Below are 23726 nucleotides of genomic sequence, written 5' to 3'. Positions count from 1 at the left end.
ACGCGTGCTTGCGGATAATGTTATCGCCATAATACCATAACATAATACCATACGCACCAGTATCGGTGCGTATGAGCGACGAGCGTATTTGGATGTCCGTGGTACCCAGTGAACGGATTTTACGGCTGTTTAACATTTTGCCGGTAATTGTTAATACTTCTACGCGTTGTACCGTGAATATGTGGACACAGTTTGGTGGTACTTACGAGTTACTTTGCTAGTCCCTCGCATTTGCTGTGACATTGTTAGCGTATTGTTGTAGAATGTAGTCCTCTGAATTCCGTCGCAGCTGCACAGGCGAACTTGATGCGCATAGTAACAGTCTTGATGTGTGGGTCCTTTACCATTTTTGACGCTCTTCACTCATCAGATGCGGTCCCCTACACGGCTATGTATACTCGCCAGTCAGTCTGCTCATCAGGTGCAGCCCCTTCCACGGCTATGTGTACTCGACGCTGCTGTTGTCAAAATATAAAGAGACTGCGCTGCAGATGGCTACATGCCGGCGGCAGTGGCCTGATCTTCGACTGAGCAGTTACCATGGAGATGACGAGCTGTCCCAAAGTACGTTTGCCTGGCTTCCAGCGGTTATGCCCTCCGGCGACGCGAAGTGAAGAACACGGTGACGCAGATGGCCTAAAAGAATATCACTTGGCACGCAACCTTTGGTTTAATTCATAAAAACACAACTGATAGTGTTGGAGTGCGTTTCATCACATACGGCAACCAATCAGCGTCATTTCCGAGCGTGCAGAGCGCTTGTGGAATTTTACTGAACCCTGCCGGTACGGGTGTGGCATGGCCAGGGTTCACTTTATACCGAAATACCCACTACGCGGTTACGCAGTACGTGAAAAGACGTGTCCATGCCACTACACTGAAGTTCGCATCACGACCATACAAAACAATGACGATTAAAACGAAGATGACCATGCGGCGGCACGCGCGCAGCCGTGCCGTTGACACCCCGCTGGCCGCACCTTGGCAGTACACGAGAGGGAAGCATCAGTTGTCGGCCATGTCCATGTCGTCATCGTCGTTCATGTCCTCGCCCTGTTCGCCGTCCTTGCGCTCTGGCGGCTTCTCGTACGCCTTCTCCAGTGGCGAGACCACGATGCCCTCCCAGACACTCATGTCCGTCGCGATGGCTGCAAACGGGGGACGTCCGTGAGCGGTCGGCGATGCACGGGCACGGTGCACGGTGCGGGCACGGTGTGCACGGGCGTGAGGGTGTCAGCTTGGAGCAGGCTGCGTGGTGCGGTCGAACAGCTGACTGAAACACCTCGCGTATCAACTTGGTCATGGCCGATGTGTCTCGCCACTTCCGAGACACATCGGCCGGCTCACATTGGACATCACTCGTGTCGGCCACCGGCCAACGGCAAGCGTCAGAGACGACTGAGCACGTCCGGCGCTGTCTCCTCAGCCGGTAATGCTGGCAATCCCGGACAGGGGCGGCGCGTAGCCGTCGGCACTCACTCGAGTTGCCCTCCAGGCCGATGACCTGTTTGTAGCCGCCGTGCGAGAGCACCCGCAGCAGGGTCTGCGCAGTCAGGCACACCACGTCCTGCTGCTCCAGCGTCATGGCGGTGTGCACGCGGATGTTGCCACCCTCGCACGGGTCAGCGATGCCTGTCGGCAGGGTAGGTCGGCCATGTTAACCCACCGGCACACAGGTCAGCGACGCTGGTCCACAACCACACGGGTCAGTAACGCTGGTCCGCAGCCATACGGGTCAGCCATGCTAACCCACAGGCACACGGGTCAGCGACGCTGGTCCGCAGGCACACGGGTCAGCGACTCTGGTCCGCAGCCACACGGGTCAGCGACGCCAGTCCGCAGGCACACGGATCAGCGACTCTGGTCCGCAGCCACACGGGTCAGTGACGCTTGTCACACGTGCACATGAGTCGGTGATAACAGCCAACAAACGCATGAGCCGGCGATGTTCGCCAGACGCACTGGCATCAGCGATGCGAGGGCCCCCGCAAACCGGTCAGTGACCTCCGCCCGACGGGCGCCGGCCAGCGCCGAGATGCCCCGACCGGACGTGACGTGACCGGCCGACTCACGGACCGACAGAGAAGCCGAGCAACTTGCAAAATGGCAATCTCTGACCTTGTGGCGATGACACCACATGGCGAGCTAACGACATGAACGATGGTCGAAGGAATAGCATGTCGTGAAAAACAAACAGGATTTCGTTGCCAGGTTCCAGACTGTATATCTTTTGAATCTCGCCGAGTTGTTTCGGTCTTGAAGCCCCTCCGGTCAGAGCTGCAGCCCATAAGAGGTAAAAACAGCGCAGCTCGCGAAACATCGCAGCCGCTGCTCTGTCCAGCCTACGGGCCCGCACGGCGCCCGCGACTGGCGGCGTACCGGCCGATCCGGGCAGGAACAGTCCGGCGGCGAGCAGCTGCAGGCAGCGCCGGTACGCCTGGTGCACGGACATGGCCTGCCGGCTCGGGTTGTTCATCACCGCGTAGTGTGCCTGGCGACACAGGCGACCGCATCCCGTGAGTGATCAAGCAGTGCATCATCGCACACATGCCCTCCCCGCCCGAACGTCCTTCTGAAGACAGCCTTTTACAGGTGAGAAAGACACGACATGCTTAGCAAACAATTGCAAGACCATCACAGTGCAGAGCAGTCGTGGGAGACCCCGAAAATCGACATGTTACCGCTCTTTTCGACTGCTGATGAGCATACGTCATCCCGTAGTGTAATGTGTATGTGGTATTGCGGATAAGAATAGGTGTGGTGGTAGGCTAACTCCTGGCGAAAAGGTGACAATGAACCGTAAGCACACTGATGCTGTCTCCGAAAAGGAAAACTCTACCACTGGTGACCGGCACGCAATCACACCCAGCTGGCCTGTGATGCACTGAACTCTCGTCTCTAAAGCCTTCCAATGAAGTGCACTGTAAATTGCCAACGGTTCCAAATCATGTTTGCGTACCATCTATCTCAGCAAACATTTAAACTCTAACATTAACATTAGCATTGAACAAAAACATGCTATGTGCGGGGTACTAGATGGTCGTGTCATGTATTTTTATCATCAACAGCTCCCTACGGGCAATGGTAACCTCCGGCTTCTGACGCCAGTGCTTCAGACAGCCTTCCGCGTAGAACCGTGCATCCGGTGCTGTCTGTTGTATGTGGGAGCACGGATAATTTAATTTTGACAGCGTTTTGGTGGCAGAGTCTGCGCAGATCAGAAGCACGTTCTGGATTCAAGTCTTTTCGTTTTTTGCTTAACTTAGCTCAGCCTTTCCCTCACGATCATAAGCACAGCTTGAAACTTCGGGTACTTTGAATATACCCAATATTTGCGCTATAACGCCCTTCAACTCGTACCTCCTGGCATACCACAGGCCACTTACTCAGCATAAGAACTAAGAGCTGATCATACCAAAAGGCCAGGGGCTGAAGGTGTTTCTTACTTATATAAAGTGCAAACATTTATATAGATGGGATAGCAGCAGTGCAAAAATTGGAGGATGGGAACATATTTCAAAGCAACAAATTTGCTTACTTCAGAGATGATTCAATCCATTTCTTTTGGAAACAACACAACAAAACCGAGAGCTTCTAGTGCTTACCAACAGATCCAACATCCATGGTGATAGGGGATCAAACCCCTCGAACCTATTCTTGAGATCTCGCAGAAGACGGATTAATACCTTGATCGACGAATGATGCGCATTCTCTTCGAACCATCGACTGTAACACGAGAGGGCATGAGGTCACATATACAGCTCCGCCACACAACGACGATAGGTAACAGTTTCTCTTCCCATACTGCATCACTGAAGAAATGTGAAACACACGCAATCCTGGCTGCCACTCAAAAATTGGCCATTCTAAATTTGCGGCCAATAGCGACTTTCTACACTTTGAGACGAGTCCAATGCATGTGTGTAGTGATCCGGCTGTTGGCCGCCGCGGGGCGTCACCATCATCGGCCCCCGCGCGAGGCCGCCGCGCGACCCGTCCCGCGCCGCCGCCAGCCTAGCCGCCCGGCTCGCCGTGCTCACCTGTGCCGGATGGCCGCCAGGTGGCTCTGCAGGATCTTCTGATCCAGGTGCAGCTCCGGGTCCGAGCTTACGCAGGTTCTGGTGCACGGTGGTCACCAGCACGCGCACAGTCGCCTCGCTGTTGCTGATCTCAAAGCCGCGGTCGTTCGGCAGCATAGCCACCACCAGCACTGCAGCGGCGCGCGTGTTGGGTCGTTCAGCGGGCCGGCTAGCGCGTCTGCTTCGCACTCGTCCACCAAACGCACCGGAAGCGATGATATTGTGTAATATCACGCAGTACTCCTACTGATCGCATACCACAGGGCGCTGTCGAGGCTCCTTAAGCTGTTAGCAGTCAAGAAAAATATTACACAAACCCATAATGTTACTAAGGCCTGGCGTTGTTGGCATCGCCAAGCCCAGCATCGGCAAACTCAGCTGGGCTTTCCGGCGCTGATGGTACCGGTGTTGACGTGTTAGCGCGCGTCCTGGCCGACTGACCGTCCGACGGTTCCTGCTGTTTCAGCTCCTCCGTGACCTGATTTCCCAGCGCCTCCACCGCCTCCCGGGTCGGCAGTGTCTTCAGGATGAACCACAATGTCCGCCACGTTGTGGTTGGTGCGCATCGTGCCCTTCTTGTAGGAGCCCACTTGCCGGTGTTCCTCTATTTGCTGAATGGCAGCCACAACAGAGAAGCTTGTAATAATCCCGTGGCGAGCGAAAACACAGGATGCCCTCATCACGCTTCCATTCTCACCGACACGAGCGCTGCAATCAGCACGGTAGCAAAATAACATTTGGGCGTTATCCAACATTCGGATACCGGCACGTGGAAAGCAATTTCATACTGTTGGCCGGTACCGGCCGAGCGGCGGGCGGACCCGGGCCGCTCGGCCAGCACCCGTGGAGAGCCGCCCGGCACGCCACTCACGCAGGCGTCGAACGAGCCGGGGGTGACGATCAGCGTGTCGAGCACGGTCGAGATCTTGGTCACCAGGTTGAGCACGGCCGTCTGCTCGGGCGGGCTGGGCGAAAGGTCCGTGTTTCTCTTCAGCAGCGCCTGGTGAGGCGGGGCACGTGTCACGGGGGACGTCCAGAAGACGGCCCAGGCGACCGGTGCGGTCTGGGTGCTGGCGCAGACCCGGCTTCACACAGAGCTGTGAGCTGTGTGCGTTTTAGGCCGATCTAGATGGCGCCGCACGGGAACAATGCTTTGGGAAGTCGACGGGAGCACAGGCACACGAGTGCTAAAAGACGTCGAGGCGCCAGATTGGCCATGTGACGATGGTAGTTAGGTATGAAAAACAACAATAAAACAATCGTGACACGTGAACATGCCTTCAAGTAAGAAAGTTTCAGTCGTCAGGCATGGAGGCGCATGAGCGCACGTACACACCGCCTGATGACAAAGGGTCTGGCCGAAAATATGACGCTGACTCCTGAGCCCAACAGAAAAGGTTTCTTAACGCCTAGCCATTTCTTAAGTAAAACGAGGATTCCTATACAAACATAGTGATATGTACAAGGTACACCATATGACTGCCTGTTTAATGGCCTCATCCAGACCGGTGAAACATAGCACTGATTCCCGCTGCTCCCATCCCGCAACCCAATCATTCCACGGCTCCAAGGCTGGCCTACTTCGTGTAAGTACGTCATGTTATTTCCCGCTCGCCAAGGCCACCTGTAAAAGCAAAACAGGCCGGTGGTCGTCAGCAGGGCATCTCGATCCCTCCTCCAAATACAGCGCGGATCAAGACTGCCTGCACGGCCCTGCGACGTCTCGAACACGTCCAGCCGTCCACGGCCGTCCACATGTGGCGCGTCCACATGCGGCGCGTCCACATGACGGCGGGAGCGACGGCCGGCCGCGGCCACGGGCGGCGCGGGCCATGTTTGTGTTATCGCCGGACACCGGGGCAGCTAACGTAAACAGTGGCCGGGCGGCGCGTTGAAGGCGCCGCCGGCCTGCACCCGACCAAAGAGTGGGCGCGCGCGCGCGGCCAGCAGAGACGCGTGCCGGCCGGCCGACCAGCGGACGCGGGGCGGCGCGCGGCGCGCGGCCATGGCGCGGCGGTAGCCGAGGCGGCGGGCCACCGGACGAATCAAGCGGCAGGCGACAGCACTCGACCGCGCAGGAGCGCCACCTGCAGCACGGTGAGTCGGCCAGCAGCGCGGGGCCGCCGCGGCTCGCGTCTGCGTGGCCGCGCGGCCGCGCGCGCTTCACGCACCTGCTGGAAGGCGGTCTCGTCGGGCGCCGGCTTGACGCGCTGGAAGGCCGGCTCGCACAAGTAGATGTCGAACGGCAGGCGCGGCACGAACGTCTTCATCTTGTAGCCGCCGCGGCCCATGCGCAGGCCACCGCGGCCCCGGACTCCGCCGCGCATCTGAGGCAGGGTGTGCGCGCGCGCGCGCGGCGCGTGAGTGAGGCTGAGGCGGGCGGGTGGGCCGCCCGGCGAGCGGCGGCTCACCACGGGGACGCGGTGCCGACCGACTGCGGCCGCCGCCGGAGACGCCGCGGTGGTAAACAGGCACCGGCCGCGCCGCCGCGGCACACCGACGGATGGCGAGGTACGCAAGGGCGGCGGCGCCCCGGGGCACTCCGAGCAACATTAGAAACGCGTAGCGGGTCGTAGCGTTCACACGTGTCGGCGGGACATTTGAGGACAAAAACATTCATCAGAAAGTAAAAATGTATTTCCTTGCCGTTTTTTTCCATTATCAGGTGTGTAAGGTGTTCGGACAACCTGCTACCGAAATGAACGGCGTGTACTGCCACGTCCTCTGACAATGTTTAGCTGCTGTCCCACATTTCACGACCCGTGCTTGCTTCGCTCCAAGTCTGACACAGTTTGTGCAAGTGAATCATCCGGCACCGCCCCGCAAGGTCACTGGCGGAGGCCAAACCGAACCGAGGTTATCGTCACAGCCGAGCTTCGATCCGTCAGGCATTAACTCATAATCAAAAGACTGTTGGGTGGTGTTCGGCGAATCTCAAACTGGTATGCCTTTTGGGAAGTTGATATCCTGCCCAATCAGTGAACTAACACATGCTGCTCAGATATATGTACAGGAACTGACAGGCAATCACAGAACTCCAGTTTCTGAGACTACAGCCTGCACACTTTACCAAGAAAACAGCTTTTTCTGTTAGAGAGCAACAAAGCAATTTACATGACTGAGCTTTCCAGCAATTTATTTGAACCATACATTTCATGATCAGCTGTGCCACCAGATGTGAAAGACCACTATATGACCTGTGGTGGAATGTGATACCACCACCAATGGACATGATTGTTTTGATACAGGGAGCATTAACTGTGATGGAAAATCATTAACTGAGCAGGAAAACCAATGGAATATGACATCTACAATGATGGGATGGGACAACAGTGATAGGATAGGTATGCATCATCTTTGGACATGATGTTGGCGATGACGGCATAGAACACTCAAGGTGATAGCATATTTTGCAATCTCATGAGTCATGACTCAGTGACATTTTTGGATGTGATCTTTCATTGACAGTAGGTAGGAGACATGATGATCCTGCCCACCAACTCATCTGATAAATCAGCTTTAACTGAAGTTCAGGGTAGGCAGCTGGTCAGGGCCCTGTTGATTATTTGCCCAACTTTTTGCCCAACCCTCCCACATCTGAGGCAAACTTAGCTTTATTTGGTAATCAGCTCCTCACACAAACTGCAAGAGTGGGTATGAAGGTATCAGGGCGGTCAAGAACTAGTGAGAGTTTAGTATATCCCTTCCAACCTAAGCTGATCCATACATACTTTCCTGATGGATTTGGCCGAGTCAAGCCTGAATGGATCAGTTTAGGTCATTAGATGTGTTAATCTTATATTCAGCCTCTAGGCACTTGGAGGTCAAAATATGCATGAAAGCAATGCGCTGTACTTGGAAGGAACATACTGAACTCTCACTAGTTCTTAATGGCCCTGATACCTTACATATCCACTCTTGCAGTTTGTGAGGAGCTGGTTACAAAATAAAGTTAAGTTTTCCGCAGATGTGGGAGGATTGGTTCAGCATGTCATATGCATCAACATAAATTTTACCTGCCATGTGGGGGCCTGACAAGGTCATTAACAACTTACACTATTCCTTACCTATCCTGGCAATTTCTATACCACCTATTCCCACTCAAGCAGGGTTTATCAACAAATGGGAAGAACATGGAATAAAATCTGCACTGAGCACAAAGGTTAAGCAGTGCTTCCAATTGCCATTAAGGTTGGTATACAAAACTGCAAAAACTGCTTGATACATGAAATGCATCCCACTTAGAGGTGAAACTGTCTGAACAATTCAGCACACATGCACTGCAAATCCAAGCAGCCCAGGTTTGGCACATTTCTACCAATAATCTCAGGGTGTGGAACACCATTATTTCAGGGAAGAAAATGTTGCAATGGCAACTAATTTCAGGACAAAATGCATGAAATGTGCCACAAAAAGTTTCACAGCAAACGAATCAACTCAGTACAAGCAGACCAATTCCACATTTGTTGTAGTGGATGTTTTCGAGACATATAGGGGCAGTTCCTTGCAATATGTTCATACTGTGAAATGCTTAATACTTGTAGTCTTTTCCAACTCTTGCACTTACATGGTGGGTATCCAAAGTTCTTTATCAGTCGTTGGACGGTCAACAGGCATAGAAATAAGGTACAGGGGAAAAGTACTTACCATTTCGTTTTAGCCAGACGCGAGATGCCGAGACAGCGATGAGCAAGCGTAAACCTTTTGAGAGCTATCACGACTATCGAGAGCGTTTTTTACATAAGTTTGATAAGTAAAGCCTGCATCAACTGTGACGACCAACACCATCAAACAAAAATAGGCTGAACCGGCATGGGACCCGCGCCCGCTTTCTATCGATCCCCGTTTACGCAGCCCGACCCTGGCGTGATCTAGTGTGGTTCGCGGAGCGTCCATTATACGCTGTTGTACGTAATGCGCCATTTACACACCCGGTCAAAGTGCTACCAAACACAGAAGATACATTATTACTTTATCGATAGGTAAAAGCGAAAAAGACAGCGAGAGAGTCGATGGGGGGGGGGGGGGGGGGGAAACACAGGGGAAGAGAGATGAGGGAGCAAACTTTACCGACATTCTGCTCTAAGGGAGTGTCATGATATGTCTCTCCTAAAGATTCCATATTGTGCGAATTTTCCAGTCATAAGATTTTGCAAATGTTATATATATATATATATATATATATATATATATATATATATATATATATATATATATATATATATATATATACATATGTGTATATATATATACATATATATATATATATATATATATATATATATATATATATATATATATATATATATGTGTGTGTGTGTGTGTGTGTGTGTGTGTGTGTGTGTGTGTGTGTGTGTGTGTGTGTGTGTGTGGTGTGTGTGTGTGTGTGTGTGTGTGTGTGTGTGTGTGTGTGTGTGTGTGTGTGTGTGTGGTGTGTGTGTGTGTGTTGTGTGTGTGTGTGTGTGTGCTCGTAAAAGGGCGCCTTGAATCGTCCCTATGAGTCGCCTTCTTCAATCAAACAAGGTGAACTCACCGCTATATCCACTTCTTGCACCGCCCTAGAAGAAAACGGTGATAACACTATTGCCATTTCGTTGTTGATCGGAAATGGACCCCTCGGAACTCTCGGCGTGAAACACTGGCGCTGACACTTAGCCATGGTAATTGTATGTTGTCACCTATGATGTGATGCACCGTTTGGTACTAACACCTTGTGAGCTAGATGAAGGGTGCTGGGAACCGTAGAAGGAGCACAGGCGCTGGAGGAAGGGACGGGGCGTGCGCACGTAACAACTCCCGGATACACGAGCCCCTCACCAAATGTAGGGCACATGGTAATGTGGACGTGCGTGCATGATGAGTTGACATCTTAAAAAGGTTCGGTTTGGCACATCAGGATAAGAAGATCGAGAACATGTGATGTTTAAGGACAGGCAAGAGGTTGCGTGCTCATGCGGCTCGGTGATCTCGATTTTCAGGGTTTTTTTAACTGCACCATCTGCCATCGCGAAATTTTGCGTACGCCCTTTTCAAACGCGCGACAGGAAGCTGGGCCCGGTTTTCATCCCATCTTTCTGAAAATTGAGCATTGGCATCGATGGCGTTGGCTAGGAAAAGAAATGACCACCGTTTATCGCCTACATTCGTACCCCAACTTCGAAATACTTTCATTGTCCAAGGTGAGGAAGGTCAGCACGGGCAATAGAAATGCCAATGATATGGTTAATGTAAAGATAGGCATCATACCTACCTGAGGCACATTTAAAATCTACATACACTTGTCAACCTGGCCTGACCAAGTTTGAAACGCCAGTTTGGACCCTTGCCGGTTGGACGTGAGGCGCCCAGCCGGCAGTGCCCATAACATGCCTGGTGAAACACACAACCTGTGGGACTAGGCTATTTTGATGATCTATGTCATCATCATTTATGTGAGCGCGCAGATAATCAAGAATGCGACACCTACAGGTACACGCATGCGCACACCAGCTACCAGCTATCTCCCAAATGGGCTCAGAACGTGCTTGTCACTCAGTCTTATGATTAGAGCTATCTTTCGGGCGCTACCCGACGAGTTTTGCATACAATGGAGGTACGATGCATATGTCTGTTATTTTTCCTCAGAACTGAAGCTTCCCGCAACCCGGGGCCGCCACCATGAGCTGGCTACGGTGCGCGGCGCTCGCGGGCATCCTGATGATCCCACTGGCCGTCGGTGACGTCTCCTTCAGCCCCTCGGAGGCCTTCGAGCAGCGCATTCTGCAGGAGGTCGGAGGTATCTAATATGACGGCGGCAGTGCTATACCTCCCCCATAGATGCACTTCCTGATGAGATTTGTACACGGGATCTCATCAGGATCCAAGGATCCGAACCCAGGATGGTAAACAAGAGATCAGTGTGCTCACGAACTTATCATGTAATTTCAACTGCCGTTTGGATGTAACTCCATGGTCACCCAAGCAATGGGGTATGGTGGGGAGACTTGGATTTTATTTCAAGTGGCATTAGGGTTCTGCAACAAGTTGATGTTCCAAAGTTTATCCTATCCTACCCTAGATCATCTCGTTCCCCTGGTCAAGCCCAATCGCCTGCATAGTCAATAAACTGAGATGTCTTCATTCGGATGAAGTAAATATATATATATATATATATATATATATATATATATATATATATATGTGTGTGTGTGTGTGTGTGTGTGTATGTATATGTAAGCCGTAACGGCCGTTTGCTTGAAATAAAGAAGTGTCAAAAACTCTAAAACTAGGAACTTAATTTTTTATCACGGAGCGAGCTGTCTCCACCTGGCAACGAGTCATTTCGCATCAAGTTCAACACGCAGAGTCGTACATTTGCACGTACCTTCGTCGTACCCTCGTAAATAATAAATCGTACTTAACGCTAACGCACGAACAACTAACTAAGCATACATATATAATTATTAGGAGTCAATAGAGGCCTACAGTAGGACGTGTCCACTGGTTATCAAATTTGTGACGCAAATTGATGTGCTCTTGAATATGCAATGACAGTGACGGAACTGGAGATAACAAGTGGGGTAAAAAATCGAGTGTCACCTTGATTTAACCACATGCAAGAAATCTTACCCGTTTGCTGCGCGCTAAGCTGCGTGTTGTAGCGAACATCTTGGGGTAATGCCCCCTGCCTTTTTGTGAATTCCATCCTACACCCCTGGATTCAATTGCTTACAAATGTAAGTGAGAGTGGGCACGTATCATTGCTAAAATAGCATACAACTGTTCATGTTTAAATACGTCTGTCAACGTGAATAGATCAAGCGTTTAAATTGCGAAAATTTAACTGCTAACGTAGCCACATATTTTCATGCTTGAATAGTGTCAACGCGCCAGTTTATGGGACTAACAGTAATATAAAAAAGTAATTGAGCAAGGCTCAGTGTTCAACGTGTCGGTTACCAATGCACAGATCAAACTGTTAATGCACGAATGGCATTGGTGTCAAACAAATGTAACCGTAAATGTTCATTTCCAGGCAGTGTCATTAACGGGCACATGTACGATGTATTTGCTAACACACCATCCTTATTGTTAACGTCCAAATGGCACTGTTCGATGAGCTCTGCAAGTCAGCTGACTGAACCTTTAAATAGTGCACAACTGGGACCGTTAACGTACAGGGTGACTCTGGTAGCGTAGAAATCGTGTCGAAACGCAAAAAAAAACACAAAACCGAAACAACGCTGTAGACTGCACGCCGTTGCTAAGCATGCGCTCAGCTGTGACAGCGGCGGGCGATGGGCGCGACATGCAAGCACATGCGACCTGACACTGGCAGTGGGCCGGCAGCGCGGATGGAGCAGTTCGGCCAGCAGTACATCAGCCGGATCGAGCAGCTGCAGGTCTCCTCGTCACGCACGCTGGCCCAGGTGGAGGAGAAGCTGGGCCAGCTCCAGGAGCGGGCGCGCGTCTGGGACACGTTCCAGTCGGTCATCACGTCCTGGTCTGACCTGCTCATCGGCACCGACCGCAAGATGGACCTGCTTAATGAGTCAGTCGTCCTGCGGCGCGCGCGGGGGACGCCAAGAGCAGCGTGCCTGCCGGTGGTAGCATGCCGCGCTCAGCGCTGAGGTTCACGCGCGGGGCCGAGCGAGCTCGTGAACAGTGGGGATAGGTTAGGGCTTTGTTGAAGTCATGCTGTGCTATAAAGCCGATGGTGTTTCTTCAAGGTGGAGGTGCAGTCCCCTGTACTCTCTCCACGCACTCGTGTCTACGCGCTTTTGCATGCCATTAATTCACCAGTTGCCTTCATTTGTTCAACCGGTGCAGGAACTGGAACGTCTCTTGCTCTTTCCCCACAGAGTGCATTCTACTGCTGTACGAAGACAGCACTCTTTGTTTTTTAATCTAACCCAGTAATTCACGTCGACGTCGGAAACAAGTGTGCCGCACATTACTGCACGGCTTATCCTATTTATGACGAAAAAAAGGTGCACCATACCAAAACAATTTGTTAAGAAGCCATCTGTCAACTCTTGTTTCAGGGGTATTGAGCGGACTGCGGAGTTGTACGGCTCCATCAGTCCGTACTCGGCCGTGGCCTACAAGGTGGACCAGCTGAATGTCAAGCTGTCCCGCCTGTTGACTAAGATACCGGAGACGGGCGGCTCGATGGTCAACGACTTCGCCATCAAGGGCGTCATGGCCACGCTCCGCGAGCTCAAAACCCAAATTGAGGGCATGAATCGCCGTCGCTTCGTGATCAAGAAGGTAACGCGCTGCGCACCAGCGCCAGTGAACTGGGCGAGCGCCCAGACCAAGCAGACAACTGGCACAGGTCTAACGCTCAAACGTGCAGCTGACATTCATAACACGCTCAGACAGGCGGGTTTCGTGGGAAACACGCTCAGAAAGACACTGATGTGAATGAAACTTTCAGACATCTACCTGGCAGCCATAACACGCTCAGAGACGCTGCTGACTTCATTGGGCGATCAGACCGGCAGCTGGCATGTAAGAAACGTAGGACATCTGATCCGAATAATGCGCTGAGGCGGCTGAGACAGCTGAGATGAGCCGAGCTATTGTGCTGCGCTTCAGGCGGTGCGCTTTCCCACGCCGCGCCAGCTGACGAACGCGTGTAAAGTGACGACGGTCGATTGCACTCACGGGCGCTGACCAGTTTCAGCCACACTGGACTGCGCCGAGTCGTGACCACCACTATGGCCACTATCCAGGCAGCTGTCTGTTGGACTGTTGACCTACCGTAGAAGGCCAATGGTTGTTTCAGAGCACTAAGGCGCAGATGATGTCCAAGGTGGCCCAAGGTTAAAATGTGAACGCATGGTGCTGTTCCGTGCGTAGCTCAGTGGCCAGGCGATACTGGCGCGTGCTTGAATGAATCGGCGCCAAGGCCGCTCGTGAAGCCACGAAGGCTTCAAAAGCTATTGCCATTATCGTGATATACCAATGCTCCTATCACTCATACGTGCGCAGAAAGTGCACATATGCCCATCGGGGGTGCACCCATGACAGATCTCCATCCACTTGTTTGCTCTTACGCACGGACTGCTGTCACGATCAGCGTTCTTTCTCTCTGGCCGTTGGGATCTGATGATTGCTGTCCACTAGGTCCTGAGCTAGGTCATGAGCGTACGGCCCGCACGGCTGGCCCTAGTCCCGGACTTAGTCAACTAATAGAGGCGGGGATAAACAACAGTGCAGGGGCACATGTACCACGCGCAGATAGAGGGGTCTTCCTGAGCTAAATCGTCAACATGGATTTCACCTTTTTACTTTTTTTTTTAATATGAAACACAGATGAATGATTTTCGCTCCATCACTCTCAGTCTGAACGCGTAGTACTGGACCCGGTCACGCTACCTATGACCCGCGTTGCAGGTTGTAAACACGGACAGTCCGCAGCTGGCGCAGCAGAACGCCGGCGCCGGTACCGCCGACATCCAGTACCGCGACATCCAGGACGAGCTGGAGGAGGCCATCAGCAGCAACAACATGCTCAACGCCATCGAGATCAAGCTGGACCGGATCGAGGCCGTGGTGACGGAGCGAAAACCATTCGCCGACGCCAGGGGCGCGCGGCGGAACGCTAGCGTGCCCGAGCGGCACGCGCCGCGGTTCCGGCCCGACCAGCCACTGCGCGAGCCGCGGCCGCGTCTGCATGGTGAGCCGCGCGGCCGGCGAGGCGGCGGTGGGGCGGACGGCGCGCGCGGCGGCGGCGCCTCCTGCGAGAAGCTGCTCAAACAGTGGTCGCAGATGGAGCTCAACTTTGACCAATTCGACGCGGTGCGGGAGGCGGTGGGCCGCATGGAGGACGTGCTCGACTACAAGACGTCCACGGTCGACGTCAAGCTGGACCGCCTCGAGGACTTGCTGTTCCGACAAGGGACCAAACTGGATAAAGGCGATGTCTCGGCGCGACAGAATCAGGACACTTTGCTAACGCGACTGCAAGCCTTGAGCGAACAAACGGCGGCGTCTGACACGGCCACGCTGGCTACGGTCAACAACAGCACGGCGGGACTGGTCGTGGCGACCGCGGACACCCACTCCCGCCTCGAACGAGCCGAACGGCTCCTCAGAAACATTTCGGACGTGACGACGGCGCTGCACGACCGCGCGGAGGAGGCCAAGACTGCAGCGGAGAACTCGTCGCGCGCGCTCCGGACAGTCGCTGAGACCATCGATAACAACACGGCCGTTCACTTTGGCCGGATCTTCAGCGCATTGGAGCTTCTGGCGAAGCTGCACGCGGCACCGGTCGAGCCGGCGCCGGGGGCGGGCCCCAAACCGTCGCCGCCGCCGGTGACGCAGCGGCCGCCGCCGCCGCCGGGCGCCGGCCAGCCGGGCCTGCGTGGGTGCGAGGACCTTGCCGAGCTGGGCATGAGCAGTGACGTCCGCTACCGGTTCGGCGACGCGTTCGGCCCGCCCGTCGGCCTCGACTATATGGAGCGGTACTGCGACATGCACACGGACGGCGGCGGCTGGACGGTGAGCTCCTCCCGAGCGACAGCGCGGCCGGCTAGCGGGCGGCTCCTGCACTCGTGGGCTGGGAGGGAAGGGGGGGGGGGAAGCCCGCGGCGAAATTTCCGTGGAAACGCTCAGTGTCTAGTGCGAGGCCTTTACTGACGGGGCCATGGTCCGTGGCCCTCCCCTGGGTTACGTCCCAGCTGTAACGAACGTTACGTTATGGTACTGCATTCTTTAGTGTTATCTTTCGTCTGTTGATAAATAGATGCCCTATGTTACGAGCCAGAGCAGGTATGAAGATACATCATCTATAAGCTGCCACTTATAAGGTAACGTTTATTTTTGGCAGCCTATGGCTCACACGGCTCTGGTCCTCCTGTGTCTGCACTGGTATGGTAGTGTTCACGACAGCCATTTTCCTGCAATGCAACTCGCAGCACAGCAAATATGGTTCCATATTCAATGCCACGGTTTCCAGATTATCCAAAGACGAGATGATTTTGGTACGCCGAAGCTAAACTTCAGCCAACCGTGGAATGCCTACAAACATGGCTTCGGAGACCTGGATCGGGAATTCTGGTTCGGGAATGAAAACATCCACAAGTGAGCAGGGCTGATTATCCATCAACAGCTGGATTATTCATTAGTTCCTCTTCAACATTGAGTGTGCCGCATATTCGTCAGCGTATTGAGGGCTTGCTCTGATGACTCCGACGTGTTCCTCGGACCGTACTGTGATGCTTTAGAATACAACAGACCATATGTGCCTATGGAGATCAGATAAATGTATTTTCAGACTGACGAGTGAGCAAGATGTCACGCTGAGGGTAGACCTGGCGGACTTCGAGGGGAACACCGCTTACGCCGTATACACAAAGTTCATGTGAGTGTTCTGGTGGTGTGAGTGGTAGCTAAAAGTGCATTGGGTGTGCTGAGATTGATGCATTGCAGCCGTTTTAAGACGTTACGCATACATATGGGACAGAACAAGACAACCAGTCTAGGTCCATGGAAATACAAGTCAATAACAAAATTGGAGAAATGGAAAAATAAACGTGGAAGCCAAATGGGTCTTTCTTCCAATCAGTGTAACCCTGCTCCAAGAATCACTCACTTGCTGAGTAATTCCTAAAGATGACGCGAACGTATGCAGCTTGGAATTCAAAATGACGCGGTGCCGCATTGCGATGAGGTAATGAGCCGATTTTGGGATGAAGTCTTCTAAATACCGGATTCCTGGCATTGTCATTGCTCAGAGTTACAGGTGAAAAGGACGGATATCACCTGGAGGTGGCCGGCTATCACGGCAACGCCTCCGACTCCTTGACGTCCCACAACCTCAGCCAGTTCTCCACCTGGGACGTGACGAACGACAAGGCTCCGCCCTGCTGTCCATGCGCCAACGCCTACGGCGGGGGATGGTGGTTCAACAGGTATGCTGGCATCACCAAGCAGTTAAGCTATTTGTTGGTGCGAACTAAGAGTGAGGCGGCAGTTTGACCATGTCGCGCAGTATATATATATATATATATATATATATATATATATATATGCCTATCTACCTATATATAGACCTATATATATATATATATATATATATATATATATATATATACCTGTCATTTGGTGGGATCCTAAGCGCACTGGAGATACTTTTTTCATCGGTCACTTCTCAAAATCACTAACTTCGTCACGATAATCCACAATGTGCCACTAACATCGGCTATATCCCGCCAGCTGTTTCGAGTCGAACCTGAACGGAGAGTACCACACGGACCCACGCGACAACGATCACTATCACGGTATCATCTGGGAGCTGTGGAAGGGCGATTACTCGCTCAAATCCTCCGAGATGAAGGTGCGAGCACGAGGGTACGTCCGCGACCCTGGTCGAGTTCCCACGACCGCTACGTCTTCCGAGGTCACAGCGCCGGCGGCAGTGACGGCGTCGACAGTAGCTCCCGGCGCCAGCGACGGCAGCGCGACCGCAACCACTGCGACGACAACTGTCGGCTCCACCTCGCCGAGCAGCTCCTCGACGGTAGAGCCGGCCGTCACTGTCGAGTCGACGACAGAGCAGGCCAGCACGACCCCCGACGACCTCGGCGTGGAGCCGCTGAACGCGTGATGGGATGTGAGCACGTGACTCCGCATGACAAGGCGGGCATGCGCGACCGAACATATGGCGGCCGTGGAACACTTGAGTTCGAGTGCTAGTCGCTGGCAACGGACGCGCCCTTGATTGTACTTGCCGTGAAGCCATTGCCGATGTGGTGTGCTGCCGGCTTACGCCTGTGCACTGACGCCATTCACCATGCAATACCCTGTATGTTGCCAGGGCACACATAAGCGATACGTAGTTAGATTGCTGTCTTCCTTTGTCGTTGTGTTTTGAGCCAGTCAACTCTGATGAACGCATGCTCTATTTTGCAATGCATTCTAACTGCAAATGTGCGTAAGAATGCACGCTTAATGATTGCACGCCCAGGGACATAACTGTGGCCAGTTACGACATGGTTTAGATGTGTATGAATAAAGCCCAGGTTTGCAATTCAGCGTGTATGCACGAAAAACGTAACTTGAGACGCGAGACAACAAATAAGACTAGTACGCTTGATGACCAGCCGCTAGTAACGGTACGGCAGTCGGTAGTAACTTGTTGATGAAATTCTATGGAACTACTGTTCCATTAGAACAACTAACGAATGAGGTGACCGTAATTAGCACATTACTAACCATTAGACCGCACGTTAATAATGCATGATTGGAAGTTCTGCCAAGTTTTGGGGAAATATACATTTTCAGATAATCCTGGTAACTGGGCAATGTATATGTTTTCATTAGGGCCAGAGCTAATTCATTTTGCAGCAAGGTTAAAGTTGTAGTAAGTTGCGGTTTATGACCAGCCCCCCCCCCCCCCCCCTAGTACCCGCACCAACGTTTTTTATCTATCTGAGAACGAAGTAATGCTATTTTAAGTTAGCTCTATATATATATATATATATATATAAGTCATGTCACTGTATTACGTTAAGTTAAGGTTATCAGGTTACATAACATTTCTGACTTCAAGAAAGAAGCTCGTATAAGCCCTTAAAGATAACACAGCCAATGTGACGTCAAAATGTTTCTACTATCGGTAAGGTGATAACCTTGCCTTTCAATTCCACGAAGCTGGATCGCCTGAAAGATTATTATGCGCGCGGTCTAGGGTGGGGTTAAATGATGGGGCGCGGTTTGCGCGCACGTTTTCCTGGAAGAACGAGAAGTCACGAGTTAGTACTGTCACCCTCTTCCTGAACTGCGGGTCTTGTGGTCACGACAGCGGTCCAGGTACCCGCTTGGTGTACTTGGTGTGCCGGATGAGGTAGACATTCCTAATTTGGAGGCGACTATCGCACCAAATATGAATCTGTGAGATACGACGTTGTCACTGACGCAGTCGCGTTGTGCTGCCGCGGCTATCTGCAGGATATTTTGCTCCACCTTGCAAGACCTCCGCATCAGAGTATTTTGGTTTCGTGCTCCTCCGTAGCCGATTTTTTCGGGATGAGCATGGCGCCTGTGGCATCTCATGGAGAAGAGAAAAAGAAATGTCATCTTTACCACGAAGTCCCTGCAACTTTGGCCGGTGGCAAGGCCGATGATCGCACTTGTAAGCAGAGGAGAATCCAGGATTTCGTCAAGGGGGGGGGGGCACGCAGCATTGTGGGGCCCCTGGATTTGGGGGCCCCCTCAAAAATATCCTTGCATTTTGGTCATTACATTGTAAGACAAGTCGTATGTTATGTATATATATATATTTATAATACATCTATACATAGATGCATATGCATATATGTGTATATATTAACTTTTTCTTTTATTTAATAAATACGGAAACACGTCTTACCGTGCACAGCCCGGCTGTGCACAGTAAGATAGACTTGGCACAGCCCTATAGCATAGGCGTGGTACGCATGCATACACAGAGCTCACTCATTTTCCACAGATCATTTTAAATTCTGTGATTTTGAGGTTAAGTGTTTCGTAACAACAGGCAAAATAAACTTGATTCTGCTGCTAACAACCATCAAAAATAAGCATGGACTTGATTCCTAGCGTATGTATTTACGGCTAATCGGCTAGCCGATGCAATCAGCTGATGATTAATGAACAATGCAAATTGTTTTTGTTATGAAGGAGTAAAGCATATCCATGCATTCAAAATACGTTAAGAACATGATGCACTTGTGAAATAAGTGTCACGCACCCAATAGCCCATGGAAATGACACATACGACGTCGGCGGCACCTAAAATTACGTTCGGCAATCGCGAGTAAAAATTAACCGGCGCATATTCGACTGCTGCTCTAAGGCGAAGGCAACAAGGCCGATAGCGACGGAACCTGAGCATTCATGGGTGCCGCAGGAGACTAACAAAGTGGCTCCCGTCAACGAGTGTACGGCCCTCAGAGCAAGCAAAATGAACCCAAGACTAGCGTGGTGGGCCCCTAAACGATCGGTAGTGCCCCGGCAGGCTGACATATAAGGTCCCGGCCTTAGCACAAGGCCCTCCGAGTAAAGGGGAATTATCCAAAACCATGAATTAATAGCCCTGTGCGATCAAAAGTACACAGACAGGTTAACGAGAGCTTCGATAGGAGTGAAGAGTCCTTCCACAAATGACATCAAAGGGGGAGAGCCTTCGATCAAAGCAGAGCCTAAGCATCAAATGTCTTCGTGCCTCACCTTGCAAGAGCCCCAGCAACAGCACAAGGCCCCCAAGCAAGTGGAAAAACCCAAAATTTGTATGAAGGGCCCCTGAGCAGCTGAGTGTACCCTGGCATGTGGGGCCCCGGAAAAAGTGTAAAGAGCCTTTTGGACGAATGGAAAGAATCCGTGGAATAAAACCTGATCGATCAACAGTGCTCAGGCATGGAGCAGCGCAAAGAGGTCAAGGACATCATGGAAAGCTCCTTAGCGATCAGATTGAACCGGCAAGTGGACCAGGGGGGGGGGGGGGCAGGCAACCAACAGCGTAATGCCTCTAGACAGCGTAATGGGCCCCAAAATTTTCCCCGAGCATCACTTAATCAGCGAAGAATGAACTTCGTTTGCTCATAAACTCTTTACTTTGCTTACGGTGGTCCTTGGTCGTCTGTAAGCTCAATGGTATCCAATTTTGCTGTTTTTGTTGTAAGAAAACTGCGTCCGTCCGGCCGGTTATGGGCCACTTCGGAGCCTTTAAGGTCCCCTCGGCGTGGTTCATGGGGCGTAGTCCCGTGCCTCCCCCCACCCCCGCCCTCTGCATCCGCCACCAGCCCAAGCAGCTGAATAGATGGGCCCGCCAAGAATACAGGGCCATCATTCAAATAAGAAATACTCACGACGCAACGTGTAGGGCTCCGAACGATCGAGTGCGCCTGAGGAGGCTAACATATAGGCCCCCCCCCCCCGTCAAGAGCGTGGGGCCTTCCATTCAAATAGGAAGTTCCCAAGACCCAATGTAGAGGGCCCCCGAATGATCTAGTGTGCCCGAGCAGGTTAACAGATAAGATTCCCAAAAAGAGCGTAGAGCCCTCCATTCAAGTGGGAAGTATTCAAGACCCGATACCAATACTATACGAACAGAAAATATTTGGTTGACTGAAGGTGTTATCAAACAGTGTGATTCCATCGACTATTTCTGGGTTGCGGGGGCGCCAATTAGAAGGACCTACGGATGTCGATTTGCATTCTTTGTCGAGGGCCCTGGCCCCCAATGTTGAGTTGGCCCCTCTCGTTGACTTGGACCCCAATATTTTTGGTTGGAAATGACAAAAGCGTAGACAAAAGAAAGCTATCACACAAAGACTATCTCCTTTGATCTTTCCACGTAGTGGCGTCCCCATGGAGCGTGGAGCAAGGAAACTGGACCAACCAGTCTCAAAATTATACTTTCAAATGGGGGAGGGAACTTTGACATTGGAGGAGATATTGAAGATGAACCAACTTATATTCGAATTTTGCATTTGTTAGACATGAACCCATCGCTTGTTCTACCCACAGTCCACTTAAAACGGTCTTCGGCGAGCCGTTTGGACCCTTGGTCGTCGGTCCCGGGTAGCTCCCTTCGAGGCCTAACAGGGACGTGTTTCCTGTGTTTCCCTGCCCGCTTCTTTGGCCAGTTGTTTTTAGGCTAATGTCCCCGAAACGGCTCTGTCTTGGCTTCTGGTCAAATGTTTTTCGGCCAGTGGCCCCGAAGCGGCCCTGTATGAGCCCCTGGTCAGATGTTCTTAGGTCAGTGACCCCGAAGCGTTCACATCCCCGAGACAGCTCGTGGATCCGAGATCACGGTCTGCGGAGGCTGTCCATCTATTTGAGACAGTGAGAGCGGTCCATATGTGAGCAGGGGATTCACCGAGAAGTTCAAGAGGCACATCGGAAATATTTAAGGTGAGCTCCCTTATGCTCGCGGTGACCAGGCAATTGAGCTCCGATGACACTTTGTGAGGCCTCTGACAGTGCACGGAAGCTGTAGTTTCTATATGTGGGTAGTCAGGATTTGCTGCAGGTAGGCACCATGTAATAAGTGTGTGTTCAAGCCAGAGTGTTGTGTCGGGCATTGCCGTTGCGGCACCACATGACTTACATGCACACTCAGGAGGGGACATCATTACCCCGACCCTTTCCCGGCAGATACCTGACGTCCATAAGTCACTAACCAGTGTTGAGTGGTAGCTGCGCTGCCTCAAGGCTCAGCAGGACGCGGCCAGCACCTTGGACCAGGAGACAATGTCTGACCTGCCTGCCGACCGCGCCCGCCCACTGGCGGGATCGGGCGGCGTCAGCGATCAGGGCTCGTCGGCAAGGTAGGTGGCAGCTCAATCGCCTGGGGCCCGCTTGTGCTGGATTCGGTCAAGATTTAGGAGTGATTCCAGAGTCACAAATTTCCCGCGAGCCGGGGTAGATGCGAAGCCTTAGCTTCTGAAGTGATTCTGAACCTGATCTGATGCAATGCTCGAGGCTTGGTGTAGCCGAATCAACACTGAATGGACTTGAATCTCAGCGAATTATAAGTGCCGTTGATTTAAGAACACCTGTCCGAATGTCTGATGAAAATAAAGGGCAGCGTGCATAGCCAAATTGCTTCCAAATTATCTGGACCCAGATGGATGTAATGCTAATGCACCACATGCCCTAAGGCACGAACCCAGAGGTTGATCAATATGTATTATAAGTGTGTAAAGCATATCAAGAACAGGAGTGTTCAAAGCGCGCACACATTTTCGTAGTACTGTGCTGAAACTTAGTCATAGCATAGAATAGCAGTCATGGCCAATTGATTGGTGTTTCGGGAAAGTCAGTATTTCCTTCGAACAGGAGCACGTTAACATAACCCAGAAAGGGTTTCTTAGATGTTCCGTGCTGGAGATAATTTACAGATGTTTTCAACCAATTTTTACATTTCTAGCCATCATCTTTTAACAGCTAAGGCAATGAATAGCACCTGCTCTTGCCACCCATACCACCAACGCCGTTCCATGTCACCAGTTCGCTTCATTTTCATTAGAAGCGTTCATTTGTATTCAGGTCGCGTTAATATGAATGATCAATCCATTTCAGGACCCTGCGTTGCTCGATTATGAATCAGTCAGAACCAGCCATGTCAATTGCCTTGAATCAACAAGTAATTTGAGTCATTGCATGTGAAGTAGGTTTGATTCGCATCCCAACCCGTCCCCAGCTACGTTGTCAGTCCGAATCGTGTGAAGAATCATGCAATCACTCGGACTGATGGGACAATCGGAGTCAGTAGCAGGCAGGGGAACAAAACCAGGCTTCTGGCCCCGAAGCCGAATGACAATGGTGGCAATGACATCAAGCTGAAGCCGAAGCCGCTGGCCTCCAAGTTCGAAATTGCGCAGCCAAAACCAGTGGCTTCGTATTTTTGAAACCCGAAGCCGAATCCTTAGCCAGTGGCCTCGAAATTGGTACACGAGAAGGGAAAACCAAGCCACCGTCAGTTCAGATTCACGAGGCTGAAGTCCAAGCCGAAGCCCATATATTCCATAACCATGTTCCACTTAGCCAAAACCAATTTTCGCGTGTGCTTAAACTGTTAGGGACCAGGAAACATTACAAAGAGTTTGCAGAATGATTGAGGCCAGGTGTAAGCTTTGTAAATGGAAGGTTTTGATTCGGACTATCGTTCCC

The 23726-nt window shown here is 51.8% G+C and overlaps 2 protein-coding genes across 2 annotated transcripts; one reads left to right on the top strand and one right to left on the bottom strand.

The window, feature by feature from the left end:
- Positions 1-663: 663 nt before the first annotated feature.
- On the bottom strand, positions 664-8805 carry LOC119112176 (interleukin enhancer-binding factor 2-like). The gene is given in 11 exon segments (XM_037236248.1): positions 664-1148; positions 1480-1632; positions 2380-2491; positions 3606-3726; positions 4041-4102; positions 4104-4210; positions 4521-4608; positions 4610-4690; positions 4951-5079; positions 6251-6406; positions 8727-8805. Coding segments are annotated over 11 exon segments (1155 nt in total). The 5' UTR covers positions 8730-8805; the 3' UTR covers positions 664-1005.
- LOC119112175 (uncharacterized) lies at positions 6079-18091 on the top strand. The gene is made up of 9 exons (XM_037236247.1): positions 6079-6176; positions 10704-10854; positions 12408-12609; positions 13103-13328; positions 14460-15569; positions 16027-16151; positions 16345-16431; positions 16805-16981; positions 17286-18091. The coding sequence occupies exons 2-9, from the start codon at positions 10737-10739 to the stop codon at positions 17674-17676; spliced, it is 2436 nt and encodes an 811-aa protein (XP_037092142.1). The 5' UTR covers positions 6079-6176; positions 10704-10736; the 3' UTR covers positions 17677-18091.
- The last annotated feature ends 5635 nt before the right edge of the window (positions 18092-23726 follow it).

The sequence above is a fragment of the Pollicipes pollicipes genome, unplaced genomic scaffold, assembly GCF_011947565.3.
Source record: "Pollicipes pollicipes isolate AB1234 unplaced genomic scaffold, Ppol_2.1 Scaffold_7261;HRSCAF=8764_pilon_pilon_pilon, whole genome shotgun sequence".
Taxonomy (NCBI): domain Eukaryota; kingdom Metazoa; phylum Arthropoda; class Thecostraca; order Pollicipedomorpha; family Pollicipedidae; genus Pollicipes; species Pollicipes pollicipes.
This window is presented reverse-complemented; position numbering and strand designations above follow the sequence as displayed.

Bases quoted from the DNA above. Each gene is read 5' to 3' on its own strand.
- LOC119112175 (XM_037236247.1), top strand. From the start codon at position 10,737: ATGAGCTGGCTACGGTGCGCGGCGCTCGCGGGCATCCTGATGATCCCA. The intron at 12,610-13,102 runs GTCAGTCGTCCT...CTCTTGTTTCAG, and splicing joins AAGATGGACCTGCTTAATGA to GGGTATTGAGCGGACTGCGG. The intron at 13,329-14,459 runs GTAACGCGCTGC...CCCGCGTTGCAG, and splicing joins GTCGCTTCGTGATCAAGAAG to GTTGTAAACACGGACAGTCC.